At 47.2% G+C, this 15,441-nt stretch overlaps 1 protein-coding gene across 1 annotated transcript in view; it reads left to right on the forward strand.

The window, feature by feature from the left end:
- ADCY2 (adenylate cyclase 2) overlaps window positions 1–15,441 on the forward strand; it is a 433,654-nt gene that overhangs the window by 391,705 nt on the left and 26,508 nt on the right. The window contains exons 19-20 of the mRNA XM_067730355.1: window positions 2,963–3,047; window positions 7,523–7,681. Of these exons, the coding sequence (XP_067586456.1) occupies window positions 2,963–3,047; window positions 7,523–7,681 (244 nt within the window). The remainder of the gene's footprint in view (window positions 1–2,962; window positions 3,048–7,522; window positions 7,682–15,441) is intronic.

Here is a 15,441-nt window from a genome sequence, read left to right on the forward strand (position 1 = left end):
ATTTTATTCTCTCTGTCCCGATGTCCCCCCCATACTACCCACTCCTTTTCCTCCCAGCCTCTCTTGCATACACACAAAGAGCAAGGAACCCAGGAATGGATCTGTGGATGGAGAAATTCATCCTTCAAGCTTCAGGAGCCCACCAGCCATGGCCTGTGAGGGGCCCACGTGGGAGAGATGGACTCCAATTGGAATCAGCAGTTCTTTGGGGCTGGATGAATAAAAGAAGTTTTTGAGAAATCTAAATGAAAGTGAAGACAGCAGGTTACAGTTCTCCCTAGTTGACAGAGAACGTCAGAAGGACAAAAGGCATCTGTGGACTGGTACCCAAGTCTATCCTACAGGCTGTGCTGTGCGTCATTATTTCTGAGGTCCGTTTAGTTCTGTACTTTGCAGTGCACTGCCCGGTCCAGCAATGAGAGCCATTCCTAGTCTTGCTTCCCCCAAGTCCCCACCTCCACCCACCACTATTCCTCACTAAGGCTCAAGAACTGGCAGATAGGTAGAGGTCATTTCCACCCCTAAACCTATGTTTAAATGCATTAGCGTGAGGAGTCCCAGAAAAGGATTTTTCCCTCTACGTTGCTTGCATGTATTTTCTGTGTGATTATCTGAAAACTCAGCCAGCCCCTGAACTGCATAAAGAGGGTCTTACCTCCCACTCTCCATCAGTGAGAGGGACGGGAGATGGCTTTGTATATTGGGGGCATCTGGTCCCTTACCTGGGGATGCACGTGGGACCTGAGTTCTGATTGGTTGCATTGATGAAGCTACTGTAAGATCCTGACCTTGAAGTTAACATTTTACTCTCAGTTTACATTTATGGGGTGATGGGTAAAAGGGAGGGATGTCATAGCAGTTTTCTAGGATTCCTGGAATGGTAAAGTAATAGGATGTTCACAAAGCAACATGAAAATTAAAAACAGCCTGCACCAGCTTCTTACGCGCTGTTGTCTATGTTGTACCACTTTTTTTTTTTTTTTTTTTTAGCTATGCCGTGCAGCTTGTGAGATCTTAGTTCCCCAACCAAGGATCGAACCCGGGCCCTGGCAGGGAAGGCTCGGAGTCTTAACCACTGGACTGCCAGAGAATTCCCTGTACCAGTTTTATTAACTGGTCAATATCCTGTCAGTGTAGTCAGTATGGGGGGAAATGAGTTTAAAAGTCACTGGGGACTCCCCCCGGAGGTCCAGTGGTTAAGACTCCGTGCTTCCACTGCAGGGGGCATGGGTTCGATCCCTAGTCGGGGAACTAAGATCCTACATGCCGCACATGGTGTGGCCAAAAAAAGTCCCTAAAAGTCACTGGAGTTTGCACTGCTTATAAACATCTGCTCCCTGCAGTGACTTCAACTGTGCTATTAGACACAGCTGCCACGGGCTCAAAAAGGAACTTCATTTCTTAAAATCACTACTACTGAGACAGGAAAGTGACACTTGTCAGCTCACTTCATTTCCAGAGAGAAACTGGTGACCTCCTTATGGCTGTTGAGCTCAGATTTGTTCCAGCCACAGTTGGCTTGGTAGGAGGAAAGAGCCCTGAGTACAAGCATAGCCCTTCTGGAGAGTTCTCTGAGGTCCTAAGCCCTTCAGCCACTGGGACCGGAGATTCTGTCTCCTCATTTCCGCAGGAATCTGCCTTTCTTTTGCACATGGATCTGTCATTCTGTTAATGAAATCCACCAGCCTGCATTTTCTTATCTTTTTCTCTACCTTCCTCGCTCCATCCTCTTGTTTATCACTGTGTAGTTAATACGAAAAATCATGAGTACCATTTATGAAGTGCTTCCTGTATGTCAGGCTCTATGCCAAGTACATAAGTATTTGACCTAGTGACCAAGACAGCCAGTAAGATGGGCACTGGTACCCACTTTGGCTGATGGGGACAGTGAGGTTTGGAGGGGCTTATCCTAGGCCCCAAGCTCACTAGAGCAGGGGAGTCATGATTCCAACCAGGGTTACTTACTCCAAAGCCCACCTGCGCTCTTTAGTTCTTTATCCATTTCTCTTGTTATCTCCTCAGTCCTCGAACCTTCTATGGAGAAACAGGAAAATCTCAAAGCATATTCAACTCCCAAGCAGAAACTGATGACTTGATATTTATACTTGATTAAATACAAGCTATGCTGCTTATGTGACATGGCAGCCAAGCATAATCAACTTCTCAAGTCTCATTTACAGTTATAGGTGTGAAATAATCATTTGTCAGCTCTGCAGGATTACCCTGGGGAATCAAGTCTATTTCTCCTTGTATGCTGTACAAGAACCAAAATCAGAACCTTTAAGTTGACACGTAAAATTGACCACCACACCTGCCAACTAGGATGTGTGGGTGGTCATTGCCTAGAAGGTCATGGTGAGGATGCAGGGCCCAGCCAGCACAGCGAGAGCTTGGTGGGGCAGTGGGCCAAGGGTTTCCATCTGTCTTATGTCTTCGTGATACAAAACCCCATGAAAGGAGGAGTAAGGAGGGCCTGCCAGAAAGTTATATGAAAGTATATTATTCATATGTCAGAGTAGCTTATAGAAATAAAGTTCCCTACTTCATTTTTATATCTCCCGTGATTATTAATTTCTAGCATACTGTCTCATTCTGCAAATAATTACTAAAAAATACAAGTCATATATCCAATTATCCATATTGATCCCAGAAATATAAAGAAAATGTTATTAATATTCTGCTATTCATTTTATATTCGCTAGAGTTTGGTATAAAGTAAGAAATCTATATTCATTTGGAAGATTTTTTTCTTTTACAGAGCTCTTGAAATAAGGATTATTTTGCTTTCTTTTGATGCAATCTGGGCTTGCAAATGTATTTGAAGTGTGTGTGTGTGTGTGTGGTTGGTATAGAATGTAGACAAGCACTAGAGATTCTGAAATTTGTTCATGCACGAATTCTACGTCCTGTATGTATGTTGTTTTGGTATATTGTTTTCATCTGTTTGTTTGTTTTTTAATAGACCAGGCATTTGGAAAGACCTAAAGACCATGGGCTCAGTGTCTCTCTTTATATTTTTCATCACACTGCTTGTTCTGGGCAGACAGGTAAGAAGTCTGTTACTTCTGTAACTTCTCTAAAGTGCTGTATTAATAATACTTTGCTGACGTGCATTGCCATTGCTTTCATGCAAACAAATGTTGAAGCATCAGAATCATCTCATCACTTAAGAGAAAAGTAGGTAGCACAAGGTGTGTATGCTTGGCTATAGACACAAGAAAAAGGCCTCTCATTTTTTCTTTTTTCCCTAAGAGGCAAATTTTGTGAACAGTAGAAGTGTGAATCAATGAATTTCCTGTTAAGTCTCAAAATAAATGTGTGGGTTTCTGTAAGCCTACAATGTATTCCCTCAATAGCTGCCACTAATTGGAAAAAAAAGTCCCCTTGCCTGGGGTTTTCATCTGCATTTCAAAACGTATAGCTTCTTTTTCTTTTAAGTGGGCATTAAATATCCCTGCTGTCACTTGCAATTATCCCTAGAAATATGGTCCCTTGTTGAAAAATTTTATTTTGTGATGCAAATGAAACATCCTCCTCGGGCTCTGTGCCCGCTTCTGGCCTCCCCGTGGAGCCTGTAGGTGCAGGACTTTTAAGGGCAATATTCTTTCTCTGCCTGCAAACAAGGACAATCACCCAAAGACTAAAGACTCATCCCACACCAGGTAGCTCTGCCTCAACCAAAGTTTGTTTTAAGTTCTTTGATGGATAGCATGAAACGAAGAAGTGATTTATGTGGAGATAACCAGGGAAGAGACAATGCCAATTAAATTATATACACATCTCTAAACAGTTATCTGAGAGGCAAACTATCAGCTGGGGAGTTTGGGTCTGCCTTCCCTTTCTCACCAGGAGGAAGCGGCTAATAATTGCACAGTCAGAGCAGAGACCAGATCTGTGACAGTCAGTCCAGCACCCGGGAATGCCATCCATCCTCTTCCATCTTCCTGGGGAAGTGCAAGGGGCATCCTTCCCTGGAGCTCACAGTGCAGCTCTCACCAATCTCCCTAGAGCTACGCTGTGGTCCTGATGCAGAGCTCAGAACACCCCGGTCCCCCCATCACCCTCCCCACCTCTGTCCCCGGCACATGCTAGGTTCTGCATTCTTAGGCAGTTTCTCCTACTAGAATGATCACTCAGATTGCTTCACAGCAATATATTTTAATTACCTAGAATCAAATTGAATTCTCCCAACTTTTTTTACTGATCACTGAGATAATATACAGGCAATACCACTACACAAATGTTGTCGAATCCCTGCTCACTGATCAGTTACTCCCTAAATGATTTAAATAAATTATCAAAAGGATGCAGTATTACGGCCAGGCATTCATTTAACATGATAGGGCTGGTACCGGTTTCCTTTTGTGTCACTAGTGTAATGATAAGTAATATGTACATCTAGAGGCCTAAAGAGTAGTAATCCCTGCAGGATTAATTGTGTTCACAGTTACTCTTTAACTAGAACCAAGGATATACAGAGGTGAGCCGGAAGGCTGACCTTCAGTCCAAAATCATTCAGTGAATGATTTACTGAGGTCCCAAGTCTTCTGGGATAACAAGAACTGAGAAGTCTGTGATATAGTGCCTCTGCACACCCTTCCGGAAATACAACTGTATTATAAACAAATGTCTGATATTTGAAATAAGGTTGTCAAGTGTTGTAAGAATCCATGGCCTCAGAGTTACCTCTTTTCTGAATATGTTTTAAATAATAGCACAGACTTTTTGCAACTTATTTTTGTTATCATTTGTCCTAATGGCTCCCCTGACCCATGACCATCATTTTTGAAACGATGGCAATGTACTTGCTTTCTAAGAAAATGACTATACTAAATATTGCTCTAGGCATCTCAGAAACCTTAGTGAAAACATAACACATCCTAGACAAGAGCGACAGTACAGTACCACTCTCTGTACTGAAATCTAGTTTGTGACAGAAACGCAAGCCAACTCAAGGGCCTCTTTTGACAAAGAAAGGTCCCTTGTATTTCACCCAGGTTTAAAGGGCAGCCCCCTGCCATCAAGGGTCTGCATCCTAGGTGGGCTCATTCAGAGTATGGAACCGGGCAGCGGCAACCTAGTGCCTGAGAGTGAGGCCGAGGTCCTTGTGCGTGAGAGTTGAGGATCCCAGAGAAAGTGGAATCACATGCTGCCTGTGCCCCTGCCCAGAGACCACTTCTGTCCACGCAGAAAGGTGTAAGCCCAGTTCCTCAGGTACTTTTCAGAACTAGACAGAGCACGAGACGCCCTCGAGGCTGTGGTAGGACGTGAAACACAGCAGACAGGGTCGCTGGGGTCCCAGACGCGGCCTGGACACCCTCTCAAGACTCTTCCTGTTCTCTCTCCCATCACGCCAGAGCTCATGAAGACAAATTCCACATCTGAGTGGAATCTGGGCCCCTAAGCATTTGGGGAGTAGCCCCAGATGGAATCTGAGAGATGGGAGGTGATGTGAGGACTGGAGGTCATGGAGCAGGGCTGCTGTTTTAGTTGAAGTGTCACAAAGTCCTTAGAGCGCTTTCCCGCCCTGAGTCAGGGTCCCGGAGGAAGCAGCTCTCCCCACCCCTGGCTGGATCTCCTCATGCAGCCTCCCTGGGTCTCTGTGTCAAATCTCCCTCTCTTTTCTCCTGTAAGGACATCAGCCATTGGATTTACAGCCCACCCTCAATCCAGGATGATCCTTAAGTTCATTACATCCGCCGAGACCCTATTTCCAGAGATGTCACAGACACAGATACCGGGGTTCAGACTTGGAACGATCTTTTTGGCGACGTGATTAAGTCCATTACAACTGGTTTGGGATAAAAACATTTGTCTTCCTTTGAGGGACTGCACATGAGTTTTTAAGGTCCTTGCGCCTCAAGGCAAGGGCTCTGCAGCAGACTGCACTGGTTGGGGAGGTGAGGGGGAAAGATTTGTCAGAAGGTCACTCTCAGTCCAATGTAGCTGGTCCCAAAGGGCTCCGATTCCTTTAGTAGGAGACTTAAAGAATGCTTGCACGTGGTGCAGTAGCAGTCCCGCAGAACACCTGAGCGACTCTTCACGAGCCTTACGAAAACCTTTCAATCTTCCACGAATTGGGCTTGCTGCCTGCCTCAACTGGCTCCACGGCTTCATCTCATGTTTCACTTTTATCTGATCTTCGGTGTATACCTGTGTCTTCTCGAGGCCACCACCGTAGATTGCTTCTGTTATTTTAGTTTAATACCGGCCACACCACTAGTATATCCCCCCACAAAATATCTAAATAAATGATCTGTTCTCCAAGGGAGAGGCCTTTTCCAGTACGTGCATAGCATGATTTCTATAAACACAGAATGTGGAAAATGTGTCCGTAATGTAAAACTTTAATATAAGCAAACTTTTAAACTATCTCTTTTGTAATCTTTTAAAAAAAAATGTCTTGTTATATGAGCTAAAAATAAGTGCCTCCCCAGAGGAGGCGGAGTAGTTTTTGAATATATCATACCTAGTTTGAGGCAAACCTAATTTCAGTGAATGAGCATTGTGCTTTCAGGTTTCAAACGGTGAATTATTTTTTGAAATTGCAATCTGTGCATGAGAGGCCATTTACGTGTGTTTTATTTTGCTTCGTGCTGTCATGGGTATAGCTAAGCAAACCAATAAAACACACTCCCTCCATTTAGTTCTTCTTTGCGTGTATTTGTCAATAATTACTATCTGTGCTGAAATACACTCTCTCTATTAGGCCCTTCTGTTACAGGAAGATTCATTCCAGGCTATTTCATTATATTAAATTATATACATCAGCGCAGATACAAAATGATGACAAACCAAAGAGACCCTGTGACAGTAAACGGGCCTATTTCTCCAATGTTAATAACAGCTGATTTTTAAAAACATTGAATTTTAATACATTATAAAGCATGAACACATATGTTTTTTACTAGCAGGCACCATCTTAATTAAATTATATCAAAATGAACTTTTGTCTAAATATAATGTCATTCTCTCAGTACAGTGCAATCCCAAATGAAAAAACACATACTTTTCACTGTATACTTAATTACATAATTTGTGGTAGAGGAAAACTGATTTTCAGCTGTTAAAGGCAAACTGCCACAAATGAACACTATTATTTTTTAAATGCAAATCATGAAACAATGCACTCTCTCTACTAAAATATTTTCCATTTTTCTTTTATTCATTATTTATATTCTATCACAGCTCTTTTCAAAAAATAATTCAAGCCACCATTTATTAACTTGACTATGTAAGAAGCTTTCATGTCATTTTTGTCTTTCAAGGCTTCAGTATAGCTATTTTCTCTGTTTCTGAGGCTGGTTCTTTCCCAAATTTGCATTTTGGAAATCCATGTTGGAGGGTGAAATGAGAGGCATTTGGGGGCAACTGAGGGCTTGGTAGGGAGGGTGACAATTCCGTTTGGGGGGGGGTTCTTTTTTAGGTTTGTTTCATTCTTTTTATTTTCTCTTTAAAACCTCCACTCTCTGGCAGGACAAGATGCCTATTGTTTCTTTACCTCTGTGTCCTCTTGTAACAGAATGAATATTACTGTAGGTTAGACTTCTTATGGAAGAACAAGTTCAAAAAAGAGCGAGAGGAGATAGAAACCATGGAGAACTTGAACCGCGTGCTGCTGGAGAACGTGCTCCCTGCACACGTGGCTGAGCACTTCCTGGCCAGGAGCCTGAAGAATGAGGTCAGAGAGACTGGGCTGAAGGGCAGAGGCGGGGCTGGTGGAGAGAGGCGGGGCCAATGGGGAGAGGCGGGGCTGGTGGAGAGAGGCGGGGCCGATGGGGAGAGGCTGGGCTAACGGGGAGAGGTGGGGTTGATGGGGAGAGGCTGGGCTGATGGGGAGAGGTGGGGCTGATGGGGAGGGGCGGGGCTGGTGAAGAGAGGCGGGGTTGATGGGGAGAGGCGGGGCTTCTGGCCAGGGAAGGGTGTGCGCTGGTGAGGGCCAAAAGCTCCTGGCAGTGACCTAGAGGCCTGTGGCACTTCAGACATGTCAGTGTTCAAAATACTCGACATTGGCCTGAACGTGTCCATTTCCAAGAGTACATTGACTGGCCGTATAGAGATCAACTGAGAATAGTGAGTTAGACTCACCTATGAACATGTTAGCATGAAGTTGATTCATTCTTCCTAGTTTTTCTTCCCCAATCATGTAAAGCTCTGAACGTACAATATGAGGCACTGGAGTTCCAAATATGTCACAAAAGGGGTCACCACCCTCTGCCTAGTGTGGGAGGACGCTTCCTTACCAGCATGCCATCAAGGCCAAATCAAGAAGCAAAATCACACCATGCATCCCACACTCCACTGTTCCATGGCTCGTGACTTCCCTGAGAGCCTTTTAAGGGTCTTAGGATTTCAAAGGTATGAGATAGAATTTAGGAGTTAGCCACACAAGGACAGATCAAAGACTTGAGACCATCCATCTGAATGGATAGAAAAGGGAATTTCGTGGAGCATCTAAAGGAATGGATATTTAACTAGAGTTGGAGAGATTGGCATGTTGTTTCAATGCTGAATTGGCTTATGAAATGAAATGTCATGAATTTTCTTTAATGTAACTAAATTACAAGAGTCAGCAGATGTATCTACAGTGGGACTCTGTTAATTTAAGAAACATGCATTTGAGCACCCACTGAGTGAATGACCTGTGTTTGGTGCTGTGGAGTTTCAGAGATGTATGAGGTGCAATCCCCATTCTCAGGAAGTGTTCAGTGAGGATTGGGAATGGATGAGGGATCCGGAAACCTGTAGATGGAGGAACTCGTTAATAGATAAGCTGAACTTTGATGACACTTATGCACAGAGCAGCCAAGTGAGAAGGCTTGGAACGGTATTTATCTGTAACGTATTTACATTGACATTGAGAAGAAAGTGCCAGGTGGTGGGCAGGGACTGGACCTTATCACTCTGGTCTTTCTGGAAGCATGCTAGGCATGGTGAGCCAGTCCAGGGGCCCCAGCAGGTCCCACCATTCACTTCTCTATTTCTTCTCCTGGTGTTTTCTGCTTTCAGTAGGTTATTCAGCAACTTATTTACCTCTTGGTCACAGACAGTGAAATCATTACATCTATTAAAAAGGAACCATCTGTTTTCATTAGCAGTTTAAGAGCTTGTTTGTGTCTATATGTCTAGCTGTCAATTCAGGTTATAAATTCATCTGTTGCCCCTGCCCTGGGTCAGGCTGGTGCTGGGCCTGGTTACAGAGATGAACCGGCCCAGGAGGGGACAGAATCCTATTGTCTCCAAAGGTGCCAACTGCGTAAATGCAGGAGTCCAGAAAGTCCACCACTGTGAGCAAGTGACTTCTGAACCAGAAAAGAAAGTGCTAGAAACTGGCAGAGAGATGAAGGCTGTAGAGGGGGAGAAAAAGACCATTCCAGGCTTCAAGGGGCTACTTCTGTCCAGATGACAGGACGGTGCTTCGTTCAAGACCTTAAGAGGCCCCGGGTTCAGCCCTACAGCACTTGGTGACCTCTTCTGCCCCCTCCTGACGTCTCCCTAGGCCAGACCAGGGGAATCATCTGTTCTCTCTATTCATTCCTGTTTGCTTGACTTATTCTAAGCAGGCCTCTGGACACAGTTGCCCCTTTGGAAATCATAAGGAAAAGCAGATGGGGATGTAGAGTGAAACCCACAGGTGGACAGCATGGGCTTGAACCTTTGTCCCAACATTTTCTGTCATGGTAATGTGAGCTACTTCCCCAGCCTGAGCCCCGTCTCCCCTTGAGTCAAAGGGGAATTGTGCTTTACTTTGCACAATTCTTAGGTAGAGTGTGGGATGTTGCATGTCACACTGAGCATCCGTCCCTCCAGCTGAGGTGGGCATTTGATAGAGCAGGACCCGGAGTCCCACATCCATGCAGGTGGGACATACCTGGTGGGCAGGCAGCACCAAAGCACCAATGGACTCATCCACTTACCGAGTGGCCCTACTGTGTGCCAGGCCAGTGACCCTTCTGCGACTAGCACGTCATGGGTGCTCCCAAGATGGCAGTGACATTTCCCTCCAAGTTTCCTCATCAGTGCTGCGAGTTTCAGAACACACACAGCGTCTTCTACAGCCTTCACCGCCCACGTGGGGTCCGTGAGGAAGGCTGCAGCATCAGGGCAGCACCACCCGGTGGGCTTGAACCCTGGAACAGGCACCACCTCACTGCGCCGGCAGTTTGGGAACTTTTCGGAGACAAAGTAGGAATCAGCGCGTTTCGTTGAAATCAGCTCTGGGTTCTGTTGCCTCATTTGTCAGATCAAGAAGGTGAATTCCTTGGGGGCCTCGTCCATGGCCACATCACTCCTGTGTGTGCACGTGAACCTGACTTAGGCGCTAAAATGATTTCCCCCGCAGACAGTCAGCACCCATTCACCAAGCTCCCAGCTTATTCCTTCATTCAGGAAACACACCCCTGACCCAGGCAGCCTCATTTTCCCATAGGAAAATGAACAGGAGCTCAGTTGCAAAGCTTTTCAAACGCTTCCTGCCACAAACAGCTCCAAGTTCCCTTATTGCATATTAGAGGTCTCCGGTTTTCGCTTAGGAACCCCGATACCCTGGACGTCATTAGATTTGCACTTTCTAGCTGCTGACCTCACATTGCTCAGGAGGGTAGAGCGACACACACTGAATCTTACATCGGGTCATCAGACCGATGAGACCGTCCTTGAAACGATCTCTTCATTCTGCACAACTGTGGGCTGCAAAAGTCTCTGTATTTCATCAGACAACACAGAACTCCCCTGGGCTGTGACTTTCCAGGTTTTACTGCCAGTTTTTGCTGGTTAGGTTAAATATTTGGGGAGGGGAGGGAGCTACTCAAGCAGCCACTGTAACTGTTGGAGATTAAAAAATTACAGCGGGCCCCATCGGGCAGCCTGCAGTCAGGGCAGCCTGATGTCTGCTCAGCAGGACAGAGATGCCGCCCAGTCGCTGCTCAAGATCAGACCGGTGGTGAAGGAGAGTCTGTTGCTCTGGTCCTCACAGGGAATCCTGCGTGCAGAAGAGAAGCCCCATAAAGGGTCTGAAGGAGAAGGACAGCCCCTAGCCCCCTGCCTAAAGGTTCTGAGGGCTCCCACCATGAGTCTCAGAAAGGACGGTTTTGTTTTGGGGTTTTTTTTCCAAAATGCTTATAACCAGGTTATTACCAAGAGGCTCCTTTGAGTGCATGGCAGACTTCTGCCCCATCCCTCAGACTTCCCGACAGGCTGGATGCCTACCTTCTGTCACAGTCAGCCCTTCCTGCCCCCTGGGCAAAAGAACCCACTTCCCTGACCTGGGGATGTGTCAACCTAAGCTTGTGATCCCAGGCCAGGCAGGCTGAGGTGTTTGACCTCCTCTGTTTAATAGCGTGGACATGGTCCAGGCTGCTGGCCCCCCTCACTGTCAGGGCCGTATAGATGCGCCCTGCATACACACGCGCGTGCTCTCTCTCTCTCTCTCTCTCTCTCTCTCTCTCTCTCTCTCTCTCTCTCTCTCCCTCTCCCTCCCCCTGTCTCCTTCCCTAATGCTTCTGCGAGGGGAAGTTCTGCCCATCGTCAAACACGCGGATCCTGAAGAGGATTATTTCTGGAGGATTCCAGACCCAAACTGGGCGTGACAGAGCGCAGCCAACGCTGAGACGAGAGGGGTTCCTGGGCCCCGGCCAGCTTTCCTTACCCGCTGGGCCCTGCTTGGCCATTGAGAGCAAAGCGCTTGTCCCGGGCCTGGCGCTTCTTAGCTGTGGGACCTCGGGCTCCCTCCTCACAGAGGCTATAACTAATTTCAAAAGCGATAACGCATGCGAAACTTTTAGAGCAGTGCCTGGCATTCAGGAAACACTCAATTTTAGGCATCTTTGAAGCAAATATCCCAAACTTATGCAAAACTTGAGAGCACTGCCTCCTGGAACTTATCAATATCTGTCACGGGAGGTGCCTTCCCACAGCTTTTCAGGGCCTGACTAGCGTGGACAGCAAAACTCACATAATCGCTTTGCGCTGTACCCTCATCTGATGGCATCACCTCCTTCGCTCCTTCTCTGTGGTGTGGGCTGAGCACTCATGGCTTCTGAATGCAGAAGCTGGACCAGGGTTATTTTTAGAGCATGCGGTAGACAGGAGTGTGGCTTTCAGTCCCACAGTAATGGTTAATGTTCCATGGTTTTCTGGAACATTCCTTGGAAACATGACCTATGACCTTGGCCAGGACCCATGTTCACAAAGAGCCTTTTGATTCTCCTACCTGCCTCATGCACAGAGGAAACTCGTTTTCCTTCAGAAATACAGAGTAAAGAATGATTTAATCACAATAATTATGAAAAGATCTTTTATTTCGATTTAAAACTGTTCACTGCACCTGTGTCCCGGGCCTGTGGGCAGAGAGCTGCTGTGTCCACCTTTGCGAGCCCCTCTTCTTCCTCCCCCAGGGCACTGGTTTTACTCAAAACATCCTCAAGCTTCTCCACCAGCTGCTGACTGTCCTGACCAGGTCCAGGCCCTCAAGCCATTCAGACCCTGGTACAGAGCTCTGTGGCCCAGACAGAGCCCGCTGGTTGACAAAGCCTACTCTCCAGATGGCTGTGTTTTGGCAGGAACATGTCAGAAAGGTCCCTTGAACAGATGTCCCAGCAGCTTTGGTCCCTTGTTGAAAAGACTGCATTTTGTCGACCCTTTGCCGAGTCCCCGGTGGTCAGGGTTCTGTGTGATTCTGAGCCGCGCAGCCTCACTGCGGGAGAGCCGAGGCTTGATCAAAACGAGACACAGATGTCAATGCGGGTACAGGGGAGTTTGCCAGGCACACAAACGCTCCCCCTTCTCAGCTAACTCCCAACACCCGGGCAGCTCCCTCAACGCATTCCTTACAGAGTCAGGCTAGAAAGCCACAGGTTTTCAGAGACGCTTTTGTGCTTTCTAATGATCTGACTCCCCTGAATAAATTAGGCGTTAGCTGACAACTGGGGACTGAGGGGGGATGTGAAAGGTGGGAGGATCACTCTGGCCTCCTCACTATGGCCTGAGTCAGCAGGAGAAAGCGCTGGTCCCAGAGTTTGGAGCCCCAGCTAGTGGCAAGTTCTGGCAACTCCCTAGGGCACACCGAGCAGACGTCTCCACACCTGCGTGCAAGCAGCACCAATCACACTTTGTTCTCCTGTCCTTGTACTTGCGCTCTCTCTCCAACTAGACCCTAAGCTCCTTAGAGCAGGGCTTGCGTTGTCCGTCTCTGTGACCCCATTACCTGCTATGAAGCCTGGCACCTGGCAGGCCCTCATGGGGGGCTGTGCGTGCCTGTGTGTCTATGTAACAGCACGCTAAAGTGAATGTCAGCCCAGGACACCAAGAGACAGTAGGTGTCATATTCCAAAGGGGGTGCTAAACAGTGTGCAGAATTTACAAATGCAAGAGCTACACAGCTCTCGATCCTTCACTCTCAGGGACACGAGGGCTGGGAGAGTAGAGGTTGGAAGAGGGATTTGGGACAGAATATAGTGAGAAGCGAGCCCCCTTCTGAAGGGACGTGGGGAATCCTCCCTTTACCTCTTGCCTCATAAATAGACCATAACCACTCAGCTTGGGATGTGTACCTATGACTTGGGCCCCTACATGGTCCTGGGGCAGCAACTCCATCTGGGGGACACAGATGACATGTAGTTTCCTGAATGCAGAGGGCAGGGGCTTATTGGAGTGTCTGGCCCAAGAGAGTTGGGGGCTGCAGGTGGGGATGTAATGAGACTATGAGGGTTTGGGAGGGCAAAGCCTGCTGAATGTTTCCAGGGACCAAGCCAGAGAAAAACAGTTGGCATGGGGTCATTTTAGATCCTGTTTTGAAAAGCTGCTTAGAGTGAGGAATGGGCCCCAGCAGAGAAGCTAGAAGACTAACCAGAAAGCCCGGGGCAGAGAGAGTAGTCACAAGTAGGAGCGGAGTGCGTGGTCCACATCAAGAGAACCTTGGCAGGATGTCCCGTGTTGGGGGGAAGTGACGGAGAGTCTTCAGATAACCCATGAAAATGTCCACCAGGTTTAAGTTCCCTGGGAGTATGATGTAGTTAATAGAACGCGTCCCTCCTCCAACAGACCCTTCTTTCTTCCCCTGTTCTCCACCCCTGGGTGCTTTGGAAAACTGGGCTAGGCAGCTGGGGAGGGTCAGACCAGAAGCATGAGGGGGAGAGAGAGAGTAGAAGCCAACCGTGCCCCCTTCCCACCCTGCAGACACTCCTCCACCACCCAGCAGGCCCACACTGGGGAAGGAGAAAAGCCACACATTCCACTGGGGTCTGAGTTCTGACTTCTCGTTAGATTGGACACTTAAATTATCGATGAGAGGACTCCTGTTACCTGAGAATGACAAGAAGAGTCATGGGGTTGTCCCAAGTTTTCATCCAGAGTTGGGAAAGAACTGAAGTTCTGCTCAATAAACTGCAAAAGACAGTGCGCACAGAAATGCAGCTGCTTTGTGATGATTTTGCCATAACTTGAGCTTGTTTTGCAGAATGGCTACATGTGAGTGAATGTTGAAATGGCATCTAAGCTTCCACTTCTAAAGCTCAGTGAGATTCTTGTTGGCAGCTATGTTCTGGACAAGGGTCACCCGTGCTAGACCCTGAATTCCAAAATCTCCTCCAAGGCTTCCTACCTGCCCTACCCTCACCCCAGATCCTCTGGAAGTATAAGATAAGCTCGGGTCATCAGCCAATGAGCTTGTGGTTCTCTCTGGCCCCAAGCGCAACCCAAAGACCTGAGGGAACCTCTCATGAGTTTAGGGTATGGCTCTAAGCCCTGCACGTTTCATTAGCTCTAGTGAATTTGTAAAGCTTCCCATTTGTCAAGTTTCCCTGATTCTCAAGCGTAGCCCTGTGGAAGCCCTGAGCCAGGAACTAGGGGGTCAGAAATCCCCACTCACCCTTGGTGTTTCCTCAAAGCTCCACGTGACCCATTTGTCAAAGAGGGTGGGTGAGCATTTTGCAGTCCAAGGCCCCAGTAGCACTCATGGCCTGTGGAGTGCCAGACCAGGACTCCAGAGATTAGTCCTGGTCCCTAAGTCAGCGGGAGCCTTGGTGTGTCACCAAACTCCCCTGACTTCACAATTCCTCATTTGTCCCATGATTCTTAATCAAGGCTGCACAGCAGGAAAACTCATAGAGTTTTACAAAAAGATGCACATGCTTGGAGCCCACTGCAGGGGCAAGGTTCAGTTGGTCATTGGGCGGCCCAGGTGTCACCTTCTTGAAAGCCCCATTGGTGACTCTCCTAGGCATTCCTATTAGAAGACCATGGAATTAAATGACCCATCAGACCTCTTCCAGCTCCAACAACCTAGGTGTTCTGGGGCAAGAGTTCAGAGGACAATTTTGAGTGTCGACCTGAAAATGTTTTATTAGACTCCAAACCAGTGTGGTTAAAATCAGCCCTCATATCCAAACTTTCAGTCAGTTCAGTCTTGCATTTCCTTATCTCCCATCCCCAGATACCCTTAAA

This window comes from Pseudorca crassidens, chromosome 3 (genome assembly GCF_039906515.1).
Source record: "Pseudorca crassidens isolate mPseCra1 chromosome 3, mPseCra1.hap1, whole genome shotgun sequence".
In the NCBI taxonomy this organism is placed as follows: Eukaryota; Metazoa; Chordata; class Mammalia; order Artiodactyla; family Delphinidae; genus Pseudorca; species Pseudorca crassidens.